A 17,691-nucleotide genomic window follows, 5' to 3' on the forward strand; every position below is an offset into this window, starting at 1 on the left:
GTAATAAGGTGGAAACCTTTATATTACTGGTAATTGCATAATAATCCTAAATAACTTCTAATTGTTTAATAATTAGGCACTTGACTATTAATTATTTTATTTTTTAATTGTTAGACTCATTTGTATTTTGTATTACAGTGTATGTAAATGTTTTGAACATTAATTTTTAATTTTCCTAAATTTCATAGTGTATTTAAATGTTTTTATTTTTGTCAGTAATTTATACTTTAGGAGCGGATTGTTGATTTTGTAGTGGATTATGGTGGGAAGTCAATTCAAGACCAAATAACTGTAACTGTAAAAAAATTGTAAATAAATAATTCATTATGTAATTACTCTCTTTTTTTTTTTTTACTTTACAGCAGTTCTAAATATTAATGTTTTGTTGGTAATGGATACTTTGCAGGTTGTTTGTTTTATAGTGGAATAGGGTGGGAATGTATTGAAATTATGTTAGTTTTCAAAATAAATATTTATAATATTTAATTGATCGTTTGATAAATATTTATGAATGTTTTTTAATGTTTGAAATATTGCATAGATTATTTGTTCTATTTAATAATTTTGTGTTATTTGTATCAATAATATTTTTTAAATGTATTTTTTTAGTAATGTTTTTGTTTTTGTTAAAGTAATATTTTTAAAATGTTGCTTTTATTATATAAGTAATGGTTCTTTGTTTTTTCATGTTGCACTATTTTAAAATTATATGTATTTATTTATATTATGATTTTTATTTTGGGTATTTACATATTTTGCAGAAAATGACAAGGGGGTAGACTGTTATTTTATGTCCCTCCAAAGTCCTACATTTTCTGTACTGTTGGTTACAATGGAGTGTGAATAGTAAATCAAACCTTTACACAACACCAACCCTTTCCATACTGTTGTGTAGACTGGAGATGAAAGGTATATATCCAAACCCTCCATAGCCCAACACTTTCCCTATTGCTGCTTGGATTGGAGTGAGAATATTAAATGTAACTCCTCAGGAATTCAAAACCCTTCTGCTGGTAGACTGGAGTGGGAATAGTAAATCTAACCCTTCCTTAGTCCAACACTTTTCCTGCTGTTGCCTAGATTGGTGTGGGAATAGTAATAGTGGGAATAGTAAATGTAACCACACCTGAATCCAACACTTTCCCTACTGTTGTATAGACTGGAGTGGGAATAGTAAATATACCCCCTCCAGAGTCCAGCGCTTTCTCTACTGTTGCTTAGACTGAAGTGGGAAAAGTAAATATAACCCCTCCAAAGTCCAACACTTACCCTACTGTTTTCAAGGGAGAAATGGGAATAGTAAAATAATTTTTGTAAGCTGCTGCACAAGCGTCAAAGGGGCAGCTCTTGTCACAGGCTGATATAACTCACGCCTAGGCCTACCCCTGCTATTGGCGAAGTAGCCAGAGTTCCACCAATCTCGGTGGGGGAAACCGGTTTCAGAACTTGTTTGCAGGGGGAGTTTCTCATTTTCATAGACACACCTCAGGAGATGTGCTCAGAGCTCTGACCAGGGGAAGAAAGGTTCTGCCATGTTGGATTTTAGCAGGAAAGTGTGCTGTGGGATTGTTTAGGGCCTAACCCACAGTAAGTGGTGTCATATTCAGTAGGATGGCTCCTGGTAACTGTTTACCTATTGATCATGGAGTCTCCACCACTAACAAGCTCGTATCAGGCACAGACGTGGCACCCATGAGTACCTTCTTGAAAACATATTTCACATATTGTGCCATTTTTCCCCAAAGTGTCTGGGGCGAACCCCCCCCCCCCCCCCCCCCCCCCAACTGCTCTTGCAGTGGTCAGGTTTGCTCACTGTGCTCATTCACTATGCATCATGCCTGGGCTGGTCTGATAAAGATTTCCAGGGCTGCATTAGATTCACAGTGTACCACAAGCACTCTTGCGCTCAAGTCAGTCAAAGTGCAAACAGTGTTTGAAACATTTAAACAAAAACATCACTGTCCAAAGTTTCATCACATTGGTAAAGCTTCATGTGTGGATGCTCATTTTGGGAGATTTAACACTTATACAAATAGCTTAAATCTGATCTTTCTCTGGGTGGTGACCTGTATTATCCTCTAGCATTATCACTTGATGTAAAGGGGATTGCCAGCATTAATGCATTGCTGCTGGTAGTAATGCATTTACCATGACAGTAACTGTGCCTTTGGTGGAAGATTTATCATGAAGATGTATTTCTTTTGTAATAAGCAATATTTACCATCAGAATAATTAGCAATTACCAGATCCTCTGTTTCCCTTTGTAACAACTAATTCATCAGCGAACAGTGAGGTGCTGGTTATATCTTAACACGTAGTGGTAAGATAATTAGAAATAAAGAAGGTAAGTGTTTCATTATTTTTTTCCATTCTCTAAATTATAAATATTCAACTCAGCTAGACAGATGAAGGCACCATCTACTTATTTATCAGTTTTGGCATGTAGCTGTTTAATGCCACCTTAACATTTGAAATCTCGAACATGTGCAAATATCCACGAGTTAGTGGTAAATATCTCATTACTTCTACCCTTTTCATCATACTGGTTCAGGAGAGGAACATTGAACAATACTTTAAGGCACATATTCTAAATGAACAGTAATTGCCAAGCTGGCTGTTTTTGGTGGATTAGGGAACCACATGTCCCGTCATGCCACATTTCCACTTTCCCTTCTTCCTAGACATTATCTCTACTGTCTGGTTACTAAAACTATGGGTTAGAAGCAATTGTAAAATGGAGAATTACTGTAGAAATTGGTTGCAGTAATTGCAATTGCTGTAGTACCTACCCATTTGTCAGGTGGGATTTGAAATACCAAGGTATGACCAGTTCCCAAAATTATTGATACAAACAGTAAACTGCATCTGCATTCCAGGAGGCTTGAGAAAGAGGGACTAAGTGGGATGTAAATAATGGGGTTATCTAAATGGAGTGTGCTGTATGAAGCATAACTAAGAATCCTTTATACGGGTTAAACCTATGTGATTAAGGGGATGACCTAATACATGTGAATGAATCCTACTAGTTTTATACTCTTCCTTAGTAATTGGGTCTTGTACTTCTCTGCATAGAGATTTCACCACTCCGTACTCCCTTTTCTTTACTTGGAGTGCGTGCCGAGATATTTAATTTATGTCCAGGGAAAAGCAATAACCAACTACAATCTGCAGCTTGGTGTTAATACAGGTTATTATGTTGTACCCGCTTCAAAATGCAGAGTTGGTAATGATCCAAAACAAAAGGGTCAGGAGGATTAAAAGCAGTCAGTACAACCTCCTATTAAGATCATCAATATATGTTAGAACAGACTGCCTCTGATATGTATGGAAAAGCACAATAAATGTAAGGATACATTGAGTGAAAAGCTTCAGTATTTATGGATGAAAGCCCTCATCCAGCCACTGGGTGCCATGCTTCATCAGCGGGACCCTCCTGGCAAGCTACTAAGCATAAATTAATTGGGGAGCTTTTGGGGAACCAGTGAGGGATACTCTGCTATATATCTGGTCTATCTAAATGTGAAGGTAGCGTGCAATTGGGATAGAATGTGAATTAAAACTAACTACTGGGTGGAATGTCTTTCACCTAAACTTGGGCCTCAATACTTCCATGGGAGTTACACAAATTCACCAATTGAAATAGTGAAAGGATTATTTATATGGTTCCTTGAGCATGTTCACTTCATTGCATAGACATGACCACCAGGAAAGTGCAAATTTACGTAAGTGAACACAGAAGCAACATACAGTGTAAACGGCGTACTACCAAACTGACTAACCATTTGCTCACCATGAACCATACACATAATGAATTAACATAGGTAGTAATAAACAGGCTGGAATTGAAAGGTGGCCACAGCAATTGAGCAGAATCATTCCTACTGAGAGAACAGAGGTAGGTTCTGCATGATATGGCATACCCTGGATAGCCCTATCTCAGATCATATAATACATCACCCACACCAACTTGTAGATTACAGATGATAGTTGAGTCAATGACACAGATACAACTACTATAGGTGTACAGATAACTGCCAATTATTCAGTCTTTACCATCACTGATTTTGCAACAATGCTAACCAATGTTAGTGTACACCAAATTGACCAGTCAATTATTAATAGTGGTATTACAGTGAACTGATATACTACCTCTTCTTAGTATGCCCAATAATATACACTCACTTTGTTGGGCATTTTCCGCCAACATGAGAATTGTTGATAGTGGTAGCAAGAACTAATTTAGTTGTGATTTTTTTAGCTGGCACTCCAACTCTCAGATGACTGTGGCTGATACCTGACTTAATTTACACTCATCAGATGCAGGTAATATATATGAGGTTTAAACTTTGATCTCACTTTTTAAGCAGATAGGGCAGCTTGAGTCCTGATGAATGACACAGACACCTCTGTAAAAGGTTGAATAGGCAGAAACATTTAATCCCCCGCTAGTGGGGGTACCATCCCCCAAATGAATTTTATTCTACCACTGGGGAACAAATGTGAATATTCCACCCAGTTGGTAGTTTTAAGTCCTTCATCTCTGCACATTACTTTCACACCTAGATAGACCAGACTATTGGCCTGGCAAAGTATCCACCACTAATGCCCCATAAGCTCCACATGCCACCCACTTTGTGGGTGAAGGCTTTCCTCCTTAAACAGTGAAGATTTTCACTCATGGTATTCTTCCATTTATTGCGCCCTTCCCTACACATCAGAGGCAGTCAGTTTTAAAGTGTCTTGATGAGTTGCTGATGATGCCACAGCTCATATGGTAGGACCAACCAATCAGTTTAAAATCGAAAAGTTTGCGAGGTATTTGTCATGCAATATATTTTCAAATAGCGTCTTGACTATTGTGCTTGTTGGCAACACCGCACTCACCTATCATGTGACGTAGTACATGTGAAAGATCAATCTTACCTCAGTTAACATAATTAATCCAAGGAAAAACGATACCACCGAAAGCGCGAGAATCAGCAGCTCTCTTCTGTATCCCCTTCGGAATGTCTTGGGGTACATATCCACCACAGCTGTCACGAGGCTTTCTACACACACAAACTGCAACACATCAAAGAAAGGCTTTAAGTACACTATTATTATGTAAAGTGCCTCGACATTAGTGGTACTTTTTGCAAGAATTGAAAAGCAGTTTGAGAGATTCCCTAAAAAAAAAGAAATTATGGGCAATGCAAAAAAAAAACCAACAATTATTGAGCGTTCTTGTGTATAAGGCTGTTATAATTTGTTCATACTATGGTTTTTCAGCATCCAGAAAGCTCCACAACCAAGAGCATTACTCATTTCAGTGAGCATTATCCCCGCAGCCAAACAACACACCAAAATAATGTTTCTGTTTATCGTGTAAATTGAGACAGATTGTTGAAATGGTAGAACACGCTATCTCATTTAGAGAAGTGAGCAACAGTATTTACTGCAATGGGTGAACAAGCAACTGAAAATCCCTAGACAAATTATACATAATCGTTTTTTTATTTTTCTGATGGCAAAATTGTCCTGAAACATTACTATGTGTCTTAAACAGCGTGGAAATGTTACAATAAACTGTACGCTTGATCTAAGAAAAGCATTATACCTAGTAAGAAAATTTCGAAAAAAATACTATTGCACTTAAAAGAAAATTATCGTCTGCTCTTTGGATTTGGACGCTATCCCTTCAATAACTTGAAAGGGTGTATTTGCTCCCTTCAAAAATAGTACCTTCTAATGTATGATCTGGAACTGCAGACTATAGAGTGAATCCAAACTTTCTGAAATGTTTAACTGCAATCCAATCCTTCCCTATATGTGAGACAGAGGGCCACATCACAAACGATTACATGCCCCACAGGGTAAGTAAAGTAATGCTTAATGCAAGCACTCTTTACCACTGTACTATGAAAGCAGATTTGCGGAGGTGGTATGGCAAGAATTGTTGTGCAAATCCATTGTTTTGTCTTTTGGTGTGCTAGTGATATGATGTGTTGCTTTTTGCGCTGTTGTATGTAGCATTCTATTTTGATTGCTGATATGTTGTCCAAAGTCAATGCAGAACACAGTATAACATAATAACAGGATAGAAAGTGAAATAACAATACCACCAAAACGTTTTGGTGGTATTGTTATTTTACTTTCTGTCCTGTTAATATGTTATACTGTGTTCTGCATTGACTTTATAAATGCAAACAAATGTTGCTAAACTTCCAACCAAAAGCGTCACATTCCATTAAGATTCCAGTGAGAGACAGCTACCACTTGAGCAGCATTGCTCAAGCTCATCCATCATTCAAAACACAAGCCAGCCCACAACAGTGGCAGAAATTGTGTCTAAATTAGCACTTCACGTGCTCACTTTACTAACATGGGGCGTTAAGTTTTAACTGGGTGACCCACGTAAAACTACCAGACCTGTGTCTGTTATGCAGTACAGTATAGATCTGGTTGTGGTAGCAAGTTGTAATACAGCTTGATCGCACAAAAATATTCACCACTCATGTTTTACAATGATCTAGTCATATTTATTCCAAGTTTGACAGGCATTAAATGCGAAATAACTTCAAAGTATTAGATGGCAACACAGTTGCTCCAAAAGATAACAGTGAAATTATTATTTACAGTGCTCTTGATGTGGGTGAAGAAGAGGGTGTAGGATAGAAGGTGGTGAGTCTGTGAGTGAAGGACAGGGAAAAGGTATGGTGACATATATACATCATTTACACATGAAGTAGAACCTTTCCAGCCTAACATAGGTCAACTGTTCCTGTGTCTAGACATTGCTCAATTGTACATGTTAATCATCACAATTTTTCCATTGAGCTTGTAATGGAGGTTGTATGTAGTCTGCGTTTCGACCCCAGGATTGGAGGGTAACTTGTGTCCTCGCGTTGGGGTCTTCTTCAGGACAAGGTGGTGAAGAGCACCTATGTGTAAGGGGAAATGTGGGAGAGGAGCGATGCTATTTACAAGGAGGGGTGAGTGCTAAGGCAAGTAAGGTAACTGATACCTAGTTGTGGAGGAGGCACGGCGAGTGTGCATACAGGAAGGAACAGAGCTCGTGCGTAACTCTGTGTAGGGAGTGTCGTTATGTGAGGTCATCAATCTCTCACAAAGGGGAATGGATCGAACCAAAATCTAGTGAGAGGAGAAAATAGGTCAACAGAATGTGCAACCAAAACATACGTGAAACACAACATCACCAAGGGTGAAAGAGAAACACTCAACACCTTGAAAAACAATAAGTCCATAGTAATCCATAGTAATCAAACCAGCGGACAAGGGGGGAGCCATCGTGGTTCAGAATACCGAAGACTACAAAGCCGAAATTTACTCGCAACTGAGGGATGGCATCAGTTACACCACTGTCAGAAATGACCCAACAAAGGATGTTTGCAAAATAATCAAACTCATTACTGAGAGAGGAAAAGAGGCCGGTTTCCTCTGAGACAAGGAATTTGAATACTTGAACACTAACCAACCACGCCTCCCAACTATCTATACCCTGCCGAAGGTCAACAAGGACCTGCACAAACCACCGGGCAGACCTATCATCTCTGGCTGTGGCTCACTCTTGGAGCCGGTAAGCAAATACGTGGACTTCTTCTTGAAGCCGTTGGCTGAAACCACGAGGACTTATCTTCGAGATACTATGCAGGTGATTAACCTGGTGGACGATATGAAGTTTGACCCTAATAAACAACTATTGATGACACTAGATGTTGTATCACTCTACATGAGTATCCTTCAACGACCAGCATTGGACTCCATGAGGCTAGCCCTCGAAGGAAGACCCCAACCAACCAATGTCCCCACTGAGTTCATAGTGGAATTGCTGGAAGTAGCCATGATGATGAACTTCTTCATTTTTCAAAATGAATTCTTCATACAAAGCAAAGGCGTAGCGATGGGGGCGGCCTTTGCCCCAGATCTGGCAATCATCTTCATGGACAATTTCGAGAAAGACCACATCTTTTCGATAACCAACCCTTTCACGAGTCACATCACTGAATGGAGAAGATACATAGATGATGTGCTTCTTATTTGGACAGGCAAAGAGACTGAATTGACAAGTTTCTTTGATTGGCTGAACAATCGTTCCAATGACATCAAATTCACCATGCATTGGGATAGACATTCCATTGACTTCCTGGATATCAGCATTATGACATCTGGAGACCACCTATACACCACTCTGTACAGGAAACCGGCTGAACGGAACACTCTGCTGAGGTACACCAGCCACCATACCCGAGGATTCCATGACAACCTAACATTTGGGCAGTTTCTCCGGATTCGGAGGAACTGCTCATGGAAGGATGATTTATTTTGCGAATCCGACAACCTAATCACACGCCTCTTGGAACAAGGCTACCCTAAAAGACTTGTTAAAAGAGCATGCAAGAGGGCGTGGTACACCAACAGAGAGACACTATTGATATCGAAACAACGTCAAACCATAGACAACAGAATGATATGTGTCACTACATACTGCACCAGGAGCAATGACATTAAGAAAATTATAAATGGCCATTTAGGATTAATCTCAGATGACCTGGAAGTCCATGAACCCCCAATGCATGCTTTCAAAAAGGCCAAAAGCATCAGAGACCATGTCGTCCGTTCATTGTTAGACATGCCACCCAAACAGACAATTCATAGTCTGTGGAATCTACCAGAAGTAGTTTGACACTATAAATGCACCACATTTAAGGCGTGTAAGATGACCATCGAAACTAAAACATTCCACTACAAACATCATACCATAGATCTCAAAGCTCATATCAACTGCAATTCATGTGATGTAATATATGCGATTCTCTGCCCATGCAATCAGTTGTACGTTGGACAAACAAGACAAAAAATCAAAACACGAATCTTACAACACTGCAGCAGAATCCGGTGTAAGACAATAGGGGCCCCTCTTGTAGAACATTTTCCCAACACACATACACCTGAATCCATCAAGTGGTTAGTACTCGAAAAGATACCTGTGGGTCAACGGGGTGGGGACCTGGGACCTATCCTGAACTTGAGGGAGTGTAAATGGCTGTACTTCCTTGACACTGTGGCCAATGGACTCAACGAACAAGATGGCACCCATGGCCAATTAGCAGGATTGTCAACTGAGTAAACACACGGTATTTAGGTACCACATGCTATGATGTCAAAGATATCTTTTAATGTCTTGCAAACCCCTCTACAGTTGATATCATTTGAGTGCCAATTTTCATGCACAGGCAAGACCCTGATTGTACATGATGATGTATTTTTGTGAACGTGAACTCGTCGCTCTGACAACCACGCTTCCAAGGCGTGTACCTCATACTATGATGTTAAATACATTTTTCCATGTCCTTCAAACCCTCTTACTGTGGTTATCACTAAATGACTAACTGATGTATTTTCAAAGTCAGGCCAGACCCTGACTGTACTTAATAATGTATGTTTGATAACGTGAACACGTTGGACTGATAACCACTTTTCCATATCATATCACTTATGTGTATATCGCTTTATTAATGTGTCCCACCATATGCTACAGAGTGTCTGATTCACAGAACCGCTTTCAGGTCTACTGATACATGTTAATGTACGCATGAGAACGTGAACAAGTATGCATCCATGTCATATCAATCTATGTATAGCACGTTTTATTAAGGTGTTCCACCATATGCTACAGAATGTCTGATTCACAGTACCCCTTCCATGTCTCCCAATATCGCCACCACATTCATATTGCCGATTGTACATCGGTGGTCTGGCACTTCCGCCAGGAAGAAGACAGCGCAGTGGGTCATGACATCTCTCCCCTTTTCCTATTGGTCACTAGATGATGAGCCCCTGCTACAGCACTTAGCGGCTGCACCTCGCGGTGCACGTACACCTGTCAGCTTCACCTTTTTATAACGTACGTCCTGACACCCGCGCCCATTCTCGATCTGGACGGCCATGGATGAGTTAAGTAGCTCTCTCAGCCCTTGACCGATTTGCTTTTTGTTTATTACACTCGATGAGAGTAGTTACACCAGTCCGTTTTGTAATTTTTTTTTTAAACTGATGTTTTCCGCACAGGCAGGGAAACGGCATCCTCTACTCGCCTTCAGGCACCCGAGTCTTCTAGAGCACTCATATGCTGCCAGACGTTTGTTCTATGTTATTGCACTCGATGAGAGTAGTTACACCAGTCCGTTTTATTGAAATTGTTGTTTTCTGCACTGTCTGGGAATCATTAATTGCAACCCTTTACCAAGCGTTTTGTTTGTTTATAAGTAGTCATGCTTGCATGTTATCATCAGGATGCGTTTGCACACGTTTTTGAACCCAGTCGGCAGATCAACACTGCCAGTTAGTGGCTCCCCAGCGGCATCCACTTCACTCACTTGATGTTTCATATTCTCATGCTGGTATATTGTTATGATCAGCCTCGACACACCGCACATGCAGCCTCTAGGCATCCGAGTCTTCTAGTGCCACCACACGCAGCCAGACTTTGTTTAGTCGGATATTCGAGCAACATTCTTTTGACCTATTTTCTCCTCTCACTAGATTTTGGTTGGATTCATTCCCCTTTGTGAGAGATTGATGACCTCACAAAACGGCACTCCCTACACAGGGTTACGCACGAGCTCCTCCACAAGTAGGTATCAGTTACCTCACTTACCTTAGCACTCACCCCTCCTTGTAAATAGCATCGCTCCTCTCCCACATTTCCCCTTACCCATAGGTGCTCTTCACCGCCTTGTCCTGAAAAAGACCCCAACGCGAGGACACAAGTTACCCTCCAATCCTGGGGTCGAAACGTAGACTACATACAATGTCCATTACAAGCTCAATGGATAAATTGTGATGATTAACATGTACAATTGAGCTATGTCTAGACACAGGAACAGTTGACCTGTGTTAGGCTGGAAAGGTTCTACTTCATGTGTAAATTCTGTATATATGTCACAATACCTTTTCCCTGTCCTTCACTCACTGACTCACCACCTTCTATCCTACACCCTCTTCTTTCCCCACATCAAGAGCGCTGTAAATAATAATTTCACTGTTATCTTTGGGAGCAACTGTGTTGCCATCGAATACTTTGAAGTTGTTTAGCATTTAATGCCTGTCAAACTTGGAATTAAATATGACTAGAGCATTGTAAAAAATGAGTGGTGAATGATGTGCTATCAAGCTGTATTACAACTTGCTACCACGACCAGATGTATTATGTACTGCACTTTACTAACATGGCCCAGAGACCTTTAGCTCCAAAAATCTTATCTTGATTGACTGAGCCATATAATCATTACATTTGCAATGCTTCATAATAAACAGAGATGTGTGACACTTCCTAGGATAGCAAAATGTGTGCCCTGATATATTATGGGTCCATAGCACCTTTATTTATTGAACTAATATTTACTTCAGTGAAAGACAAGATTCAATGAATTAATGCAGAATCATGTGGTGGGCCCAACTGTAGCGGGCAAATGCAGATTATAGACCTTTAGATGTAGTTTATAGTGTAGTGGAGGCTGCGTTTTAGATACATACATTGCTATGTTAGCATAAGCGCCTTAGATGTTAGAAACGCCATCTTGCCACTTTTGCTGCTTTTGCACACGACACTGCAGGTACATGTAATTATTTGAAAACTGCTTGCTTGCCTTTTCTTCACATGAGAACTGTCTGTTGTTCACATCCCTAGACGTGCACTGCGACCTTGGTCTGAACATTGTGTGCAGCAACAGTCTGAGCCACCAAACAATGTATGTTTTTGAGTTCAGGTTGATCGCCCACGCTCTAGCCATAACACTCACACAGCTGCAAATATCTGAAAGTCAAGAGCCTTTCATATTGCAGTTTGCATGCATTAGACACACATACTGGAGAAGAACTTTTCCAGGCGCAGAGCAAAGCTGATACTGTGATGTGATTCACCTAAGCTGATCTTTACGGTATGGGGTACCCAATTCAAACCTAGAGACCTTCTATTAGTATAATAATAGTAGCTTAATAGCGAAGGGAGGGTGGTTCTATTCCACTGTCATTTGTAATATTATTTCTCCCTTCATTTTCTATGTTATTGTAACAATGCTGATGGTTTTAATTTTAATCATTTGTCTGCTTATGTTAGCCAAAGTACTGCATCTTAGGACACGTAGTTTATAAAATAAACATTTTGAACTTTACCGTGTCTCTGATTACTCTTGTTGTGGACTGATATGAGAATAATAACGAACAAGTATTTCTGATTCCCACCATTCCTGAGAGTACTCTAAGTCGCTTGTTCTGAGTTGTCTATACATTGGGAGCTCCGAGAGGATACGGATAACGGAAGGGACACTGATGATAGTCGGATTGGGGTTCTGGGTACTAAGGTGAGTTTTTGGTGCACCGCAATTCACTTAGGTCCTGGTTTCCTGCGCATAGTTCTGTGCATGAACAGAATCCCTGCAACATGGCGCACCTAACGTTTTGTCTTCTGATTTGAAATGCCTTAGTAGTGCTTATATTAGTCCACGACACCCTCACTCTTGTTTCCGGATAGCGAGAGTGACGGTCTTTAACCTACCTGTTTGTACGATAGGTTCCCAGAAGCTTGTTAATTAAAAAGGTTTTTATATTTCTGAACCCTTGTGCTACTGTAATATCCATTGTTGTTCTTCTCTGTGTCCTTATGGCGGTCGATATTGCAGCGCATAGCCGGACACCTCTGCGACGTCATTTGACGCAGTTTGGGGTGCTGGACGATGGGATGGCTGTTATTTTTGTGGTGAATGCCGATGCATCATATCCCTACGAGTTGTTTTACTCTTGGGTGACTATGCCGGCGGTGAATGCAGATGATGATACGTTTCACTCCTATACTCCCACGCGGCTCCCAGCAAACTACACGCCATATAGGACGCAATAAATTCCTATTTTAGCTTGGCAGCATCGCATTTGGTTTAATGGCATCCTTCCCCATGTGGTTACACTGGTTAGAATGGGCCCTTTGTCAATTCCGGGGGCCACTTGGCCGATGCTGGACGGATTTACACCTCATCCTTGTTATTTGAATGTCGCGGTGGATGTTATGTTATGTTATGTTACGTTACGTGTCCTCCATACAGCCCTGATTACTGTATATAGGGCTTTAGTGCAATACGTTTCACGCAACGTGCAGGTGGGGGCACCTGCTGTTGCGGGCCAGATAGCTGGCCAGACAGGGGTTGTTATTAGTCCCGTCATGGTTAATTCTGTAATGGGCAAGCGCCCCCAGAATAAGGACCATTTGCCTTATTGGCTTGCTGAGAAATTTGACCAGCTGGAAGCAGTATTTCCGCACTCTACTCCTGTGGAGAAACACAGGATCCTCACCATTAGTTTGCAGAAAGACTTAGTCTCAGAGGTGTCCGATTGTGACAACTGGGGTAAGGTTTTTGCAGCGGTCTACTCGAAGTGCTTCGGCACCCCATCTATGGCTGTGCTTCCCTCCGTCATCAAACGTGTTCAAGATCAACACGGTCCGGAGGCGGCAGTCGAGTTGGTAATGTGGCTTGTCGGTGTGTTCTACGTTGTTGCCACTCTCGTCCTTGGTAATCTCAAGGGAGATGCGGTACAATTTCAAGTGGCTAAAGGCTTAGCCCGCGTCGATGAGCTTGATAAGCCCTGAGAGTTGCCTAAAATTATTGCGGAAGCTTATAGAACTATTGGCCGCAGTAGTTTAGGAATTAAGCCAACTATTGTCATTCCAGACTTAATACAGCAAACTAAGGTGAGTTTGTCTGTCAAAGACGATCGCCCAACGTTTGCTAAACAAAATTGGTGAACAAAGAAACAGGGGAAGCAGCAGCAGAAACAGGGGTCGCGTCCTGCGTCTCCAGTACAGGCGACTGGTGAACGCATATACGATTTGCGCAATCGCACTAGTATTAGGTCACCTGATAGATTTCAGGTTACTGAACAACGTTCTCCTCGTTCTTCACAGGAAACATCGGTCTCACAGTCCGGTGGCGGAGTGCGTGGCAAAGGTCGGGGTACCCAACAAGGACGTGAGCAACCCCGTCAGTCTGACGGTAAAGGCAAGCAGGACGAGTTTGCACGTCAACGTCCCTTGTTTCAGAAGAAGAAAGTTGCTGCACTAAAAGCAAGGTATGCCACAAATAGTGAGAACGCAGCTTCGGAACCTGACATGGGCACTAACGCTGCTCGACAGCGCAGCAGAGGTTACAGTAGTGCGGCAAGCACTGCGTCCATATCTGGAGGCGACAGCAACTGACACGTTCATTACTGTAGAAACTGCTGACACTAGAGTGGCTCCCCCTGATAGACTATATGACATAGTCCTCTTAATTGAAGGTGACATACAACGTACAATACAAGGGATTTTTTGGCATAATCTGACCTCTTCCTATGATATTCTCTTAGCGGAGGCGGACTGGCCCCCGGCTTTCATTTTGGATGCCCTCAGAGGGGAGGAGGTAATCCTCCCGTCCTTTGCACACACAGTGCCAAAGGAGCACGCTGAAAGGTTTGCCGAAGAGTGGGCTCAGGTGCTTGCTCCGGCGTTGTACCGTACACAGGTTGGGTGGGATAAATTGTCTCCAAGCCATGAGATTCCTTTACGGTCCATGCCCCAGACGCAGCCCCAATATCCCATGCGCCGCGAAGCTGGATCTCACATCGCGGAAATCCTTGAGCAATTGGAATATCAGGGTGTTATTGAAACATGTGTGTCACCAATGAATAATCCTTTATTCACTGTAACGAAGCCTGATGGGTCGTACCACCTAGTTTTGGATTACCGGCATTTCAACTCTCATTGTCGGACGTGTGCTGTACAGAATACCCACAGTTCTGCCCTTGTTGATAGTCTTGTGCGTAAAAGGTTTAAGACCACACTTGACATATCCAATGGCTTTTACAGCCATAACCTGTCCTCTATTAGTAGTCAGTGGACAGCGTTTACTTCTGGCGGCAAGCAAAAACAGTTTAAGAGATTAGCCATGGGCTATAAAAACAGCCCTGGCTTCTTTGCCGCACGTGTTGTCTCTCTGTTAGAGAGCATTGACCCTGATGCGTACTCGTATGTTGATGATATCTATCTCACAGACGACGAGTTATGGCCGCATCTGTGTCGCGTTGATCGCATCATTGTTATGTTTGCAGACTTCGGTTACAAATTCAACTTTGCGAAGTCTCACATTGCAGAGTATACAGTGTAGTTTTTGGGCTACGAGCTCAACAATGAGGGTCGAGGGTTAGCTCCTCACTTTCTGGTGAAGTGTGCATGCTTGCGTGCTCCTACAACACTGAAAAAATTACAGTCTTTGCTGGGCTTTCTGAATTTTGGTCGTACCTACATTCCCGATTATGCCCAGCGTATCAAGCCGCTATATGCCTTGGTACAACCTACTTTTTCCAAATCGAGCTGGCTGCCAGAGCATTCAGCTATTTTGCAATCCTTGCAAGCTGATCTTCTTGCTTCGAAATACTTACTGACACGTGATAACCACACTAACCTGATAATAAGAATAGTGCCGGGCGCAGTGGGTTTCACGTACTTAACGTTCAATGAGGGCGACACCGTCCCCATTGCATACAAATCACACTTGTACACTTCGGCTGAGCTGCGCTTTTCCACAGTCTAAAAAGTTTTGACTGCAGTGCAGATGATGATTCTTAACCCCTTCCATGCTCATGACGGAACGATTCCGTCATGAGCATCGGCTGAGCTGTGCTCATGACGGAACCGTTCCGTCATGGCCCCGCCCGTGCTCGAACCCTTCAGCACCGCGGGGGAATCCGCGCAGCGCTGAAGGGGTTAAAGAACGAGCGCTATCGCAAGGAAAACGCATGTTGGTGATTACACCATATCCTGCTCTTGAGGCACTGACAAAAGCCAGTGTACCTAATTCTAAAGCTTTGCATCTGCGTTGGATACAATGGGCCACTTCTTTGACATTGCCAGATGTCACCTATATCTTTGATGCCTCATTGCAGACTCAGGAGTACTTGCAGTATGAATTTGTTCATCCAGCTCCTCTGTCTTTGCACCCGCTTGAAGATTCCCATTGTGTCATTTACACTGACGGTTCGGCGCTACCGGCGACGGAATCGAAGCATGCCTATTGCAGCCTGCGCAATTGTGGCGGGTACTTTCGCGAATGGAGAATTCAAATCTGATGTCGTGCATACGCAGTCATTGGGTAATTGTACCGCACAGTTGGCAGAGCTCCGTGCTCTGGTGCTTGCACTGGAGTTTGCTGATCCTCGCGTTACTACTCTTATAGTGAGTGACTCGTTTTACTGTGTTCAGTCTTTCAACGACAATTTATTCTTTTGGTCTCAGAATGAATATCGTGACTCCAAAGGTAACACAATTAAGCATAAAATGCTTTGGGTTCGAGTGGCAGAACTTAAAGAGCATCTGCCTCTCATGAATGTAATTCACACTCTTGTACACCAGCGAGTTGGTGTCCACGCTGTCGGCAACAGCTTAGCTGACGAGGCAGCGAAAACAGCAGTGGCGACATATCTAGTAGCAGCAGTTACAAGATCCAAAAGTAAGATCGATGATGACATCTTGGCAGCTATTGCTGTTACAGAGAAGGGAAGTAATTACTAAGGGTGGGCGTAGTTCGCGAAGTAGCACTTCGCGAAGCTACGCAAAGTGAAGTTCGCACTACGCGAGCTACGCGTAGCACTTCGCGAACTGCGTAGTAACATGTTCGCACTGTGCAAGATGTTGTTTTCAATGATTGCACAGTGCGGACAAGCAACCGGCACTGTGCAATCATTGAAAATGGCATCTTGCACAGTGCGAGCTGCAGTTTTCTGCTGCTCGAGTAGATTTTTACTCGAGCGGCAGCTTTCTCAACGCGAACTGGTAGTTTCTCATCGCAAGCAGTCGCGAGCATACGCGACCCCTCGCAATGAGAAACCTGACCTCCTCGCGTTGGGAATCTCGCCGGGAGGTTTATTTTCCATGCTCGCGATCGCGAACAAGGAAAAAGTCTCGCCGGGATGTCATTTTGCTTGCTCGCGGTCGCCAACTTGAAGTTGAGGACCGCGAGCAAGCAAAAAATGACCGCAGCACTACGCAACACTACGCTACGCGTGTTCGCACTGTGCTACGTGCAGTTCGCGTAGTGCGAAGTAGCGCGAACTTCGCAAACTTCGCGAGCGTAGCGTAGTGCTTCGCCCAGGCCTAGTAATTACCCAAGAGGTTTCCCTTCTCGGTACCATTATCACTTAAGTCCTGATAATGTCCCGTATGTGAGAATTAACGACGTTGGTGACAGAGTAATTCCCAACGCGGACTGCAGACTGTCCTTGATAACAGCGGCTCACAAGGGTATGGCCTCTGCCCATGCCGGCGTGGCTGCTACTGTTACTCAATTACAACAGCGTTACTGGTGGTGCGGATTGTATAAACAAGCTCGCACTTATGTTCTTGATTGTGACATTTGCTAGCAGATTAAGCCGTCAACTGCTGTGCGCCCACCACAAACTCAGTCATACATATCTAATAAACCACTGGGATGTGTTTATTTAGATCACTGCGGTCCTTTCTCCTCTGATACTGCGTATAAGTACATCTTAGTTGCAGTGGATTCGTGCACACGTTTTGTTTGGGTATGGCCTCAAAGGAGTGCTGATGCTCGTACTGTCATAAGGGATTTGCGTGTCTTTGTGGGAATTTTTGCATGTGGTACCTTTCAT

At 42.5% G+C, this 17,691-nt stretch overlaps 1 protein-coding gene across 1 annotated transcript in view; it reads right to left on the bottom strand.

The window, feature by feature from the left end:
• The window catches only part of LOC146797709 (sodium- and chloride-dependent GABA transporter 3), a 929,762-nt gene that overhangs the window by 126,188 nt on the left and 785,883 nt on the right, over positions 1 to 17,691 (bottom strand). Inside the window, exon 11 of the mRNA XM_085624875.1 lies at positions 4,924 to 5,061. Within this exon, the coding sequence (XP_085481001.1) occupies positions 4,924 to 5,061 (138 nt within the window). The remainder of the gene's footprint in view (positions 1 to 4,923; positions 5,062 to 17,691) is intronic.

This window comes from Triturus cristatus, chromosome 9, assembly GCF_964204655.1.
Source record: "Triturus cristatus chromosome 9, aTriCri1.1, whole genome shotgun sequence".
In the NCBI taxonomy this organism is placed as follows: Eukaryota; Metazoa; Chordata; class Amphibia; order Caudata; family Salamandridae; genus Triturus; species Triturus cristatus.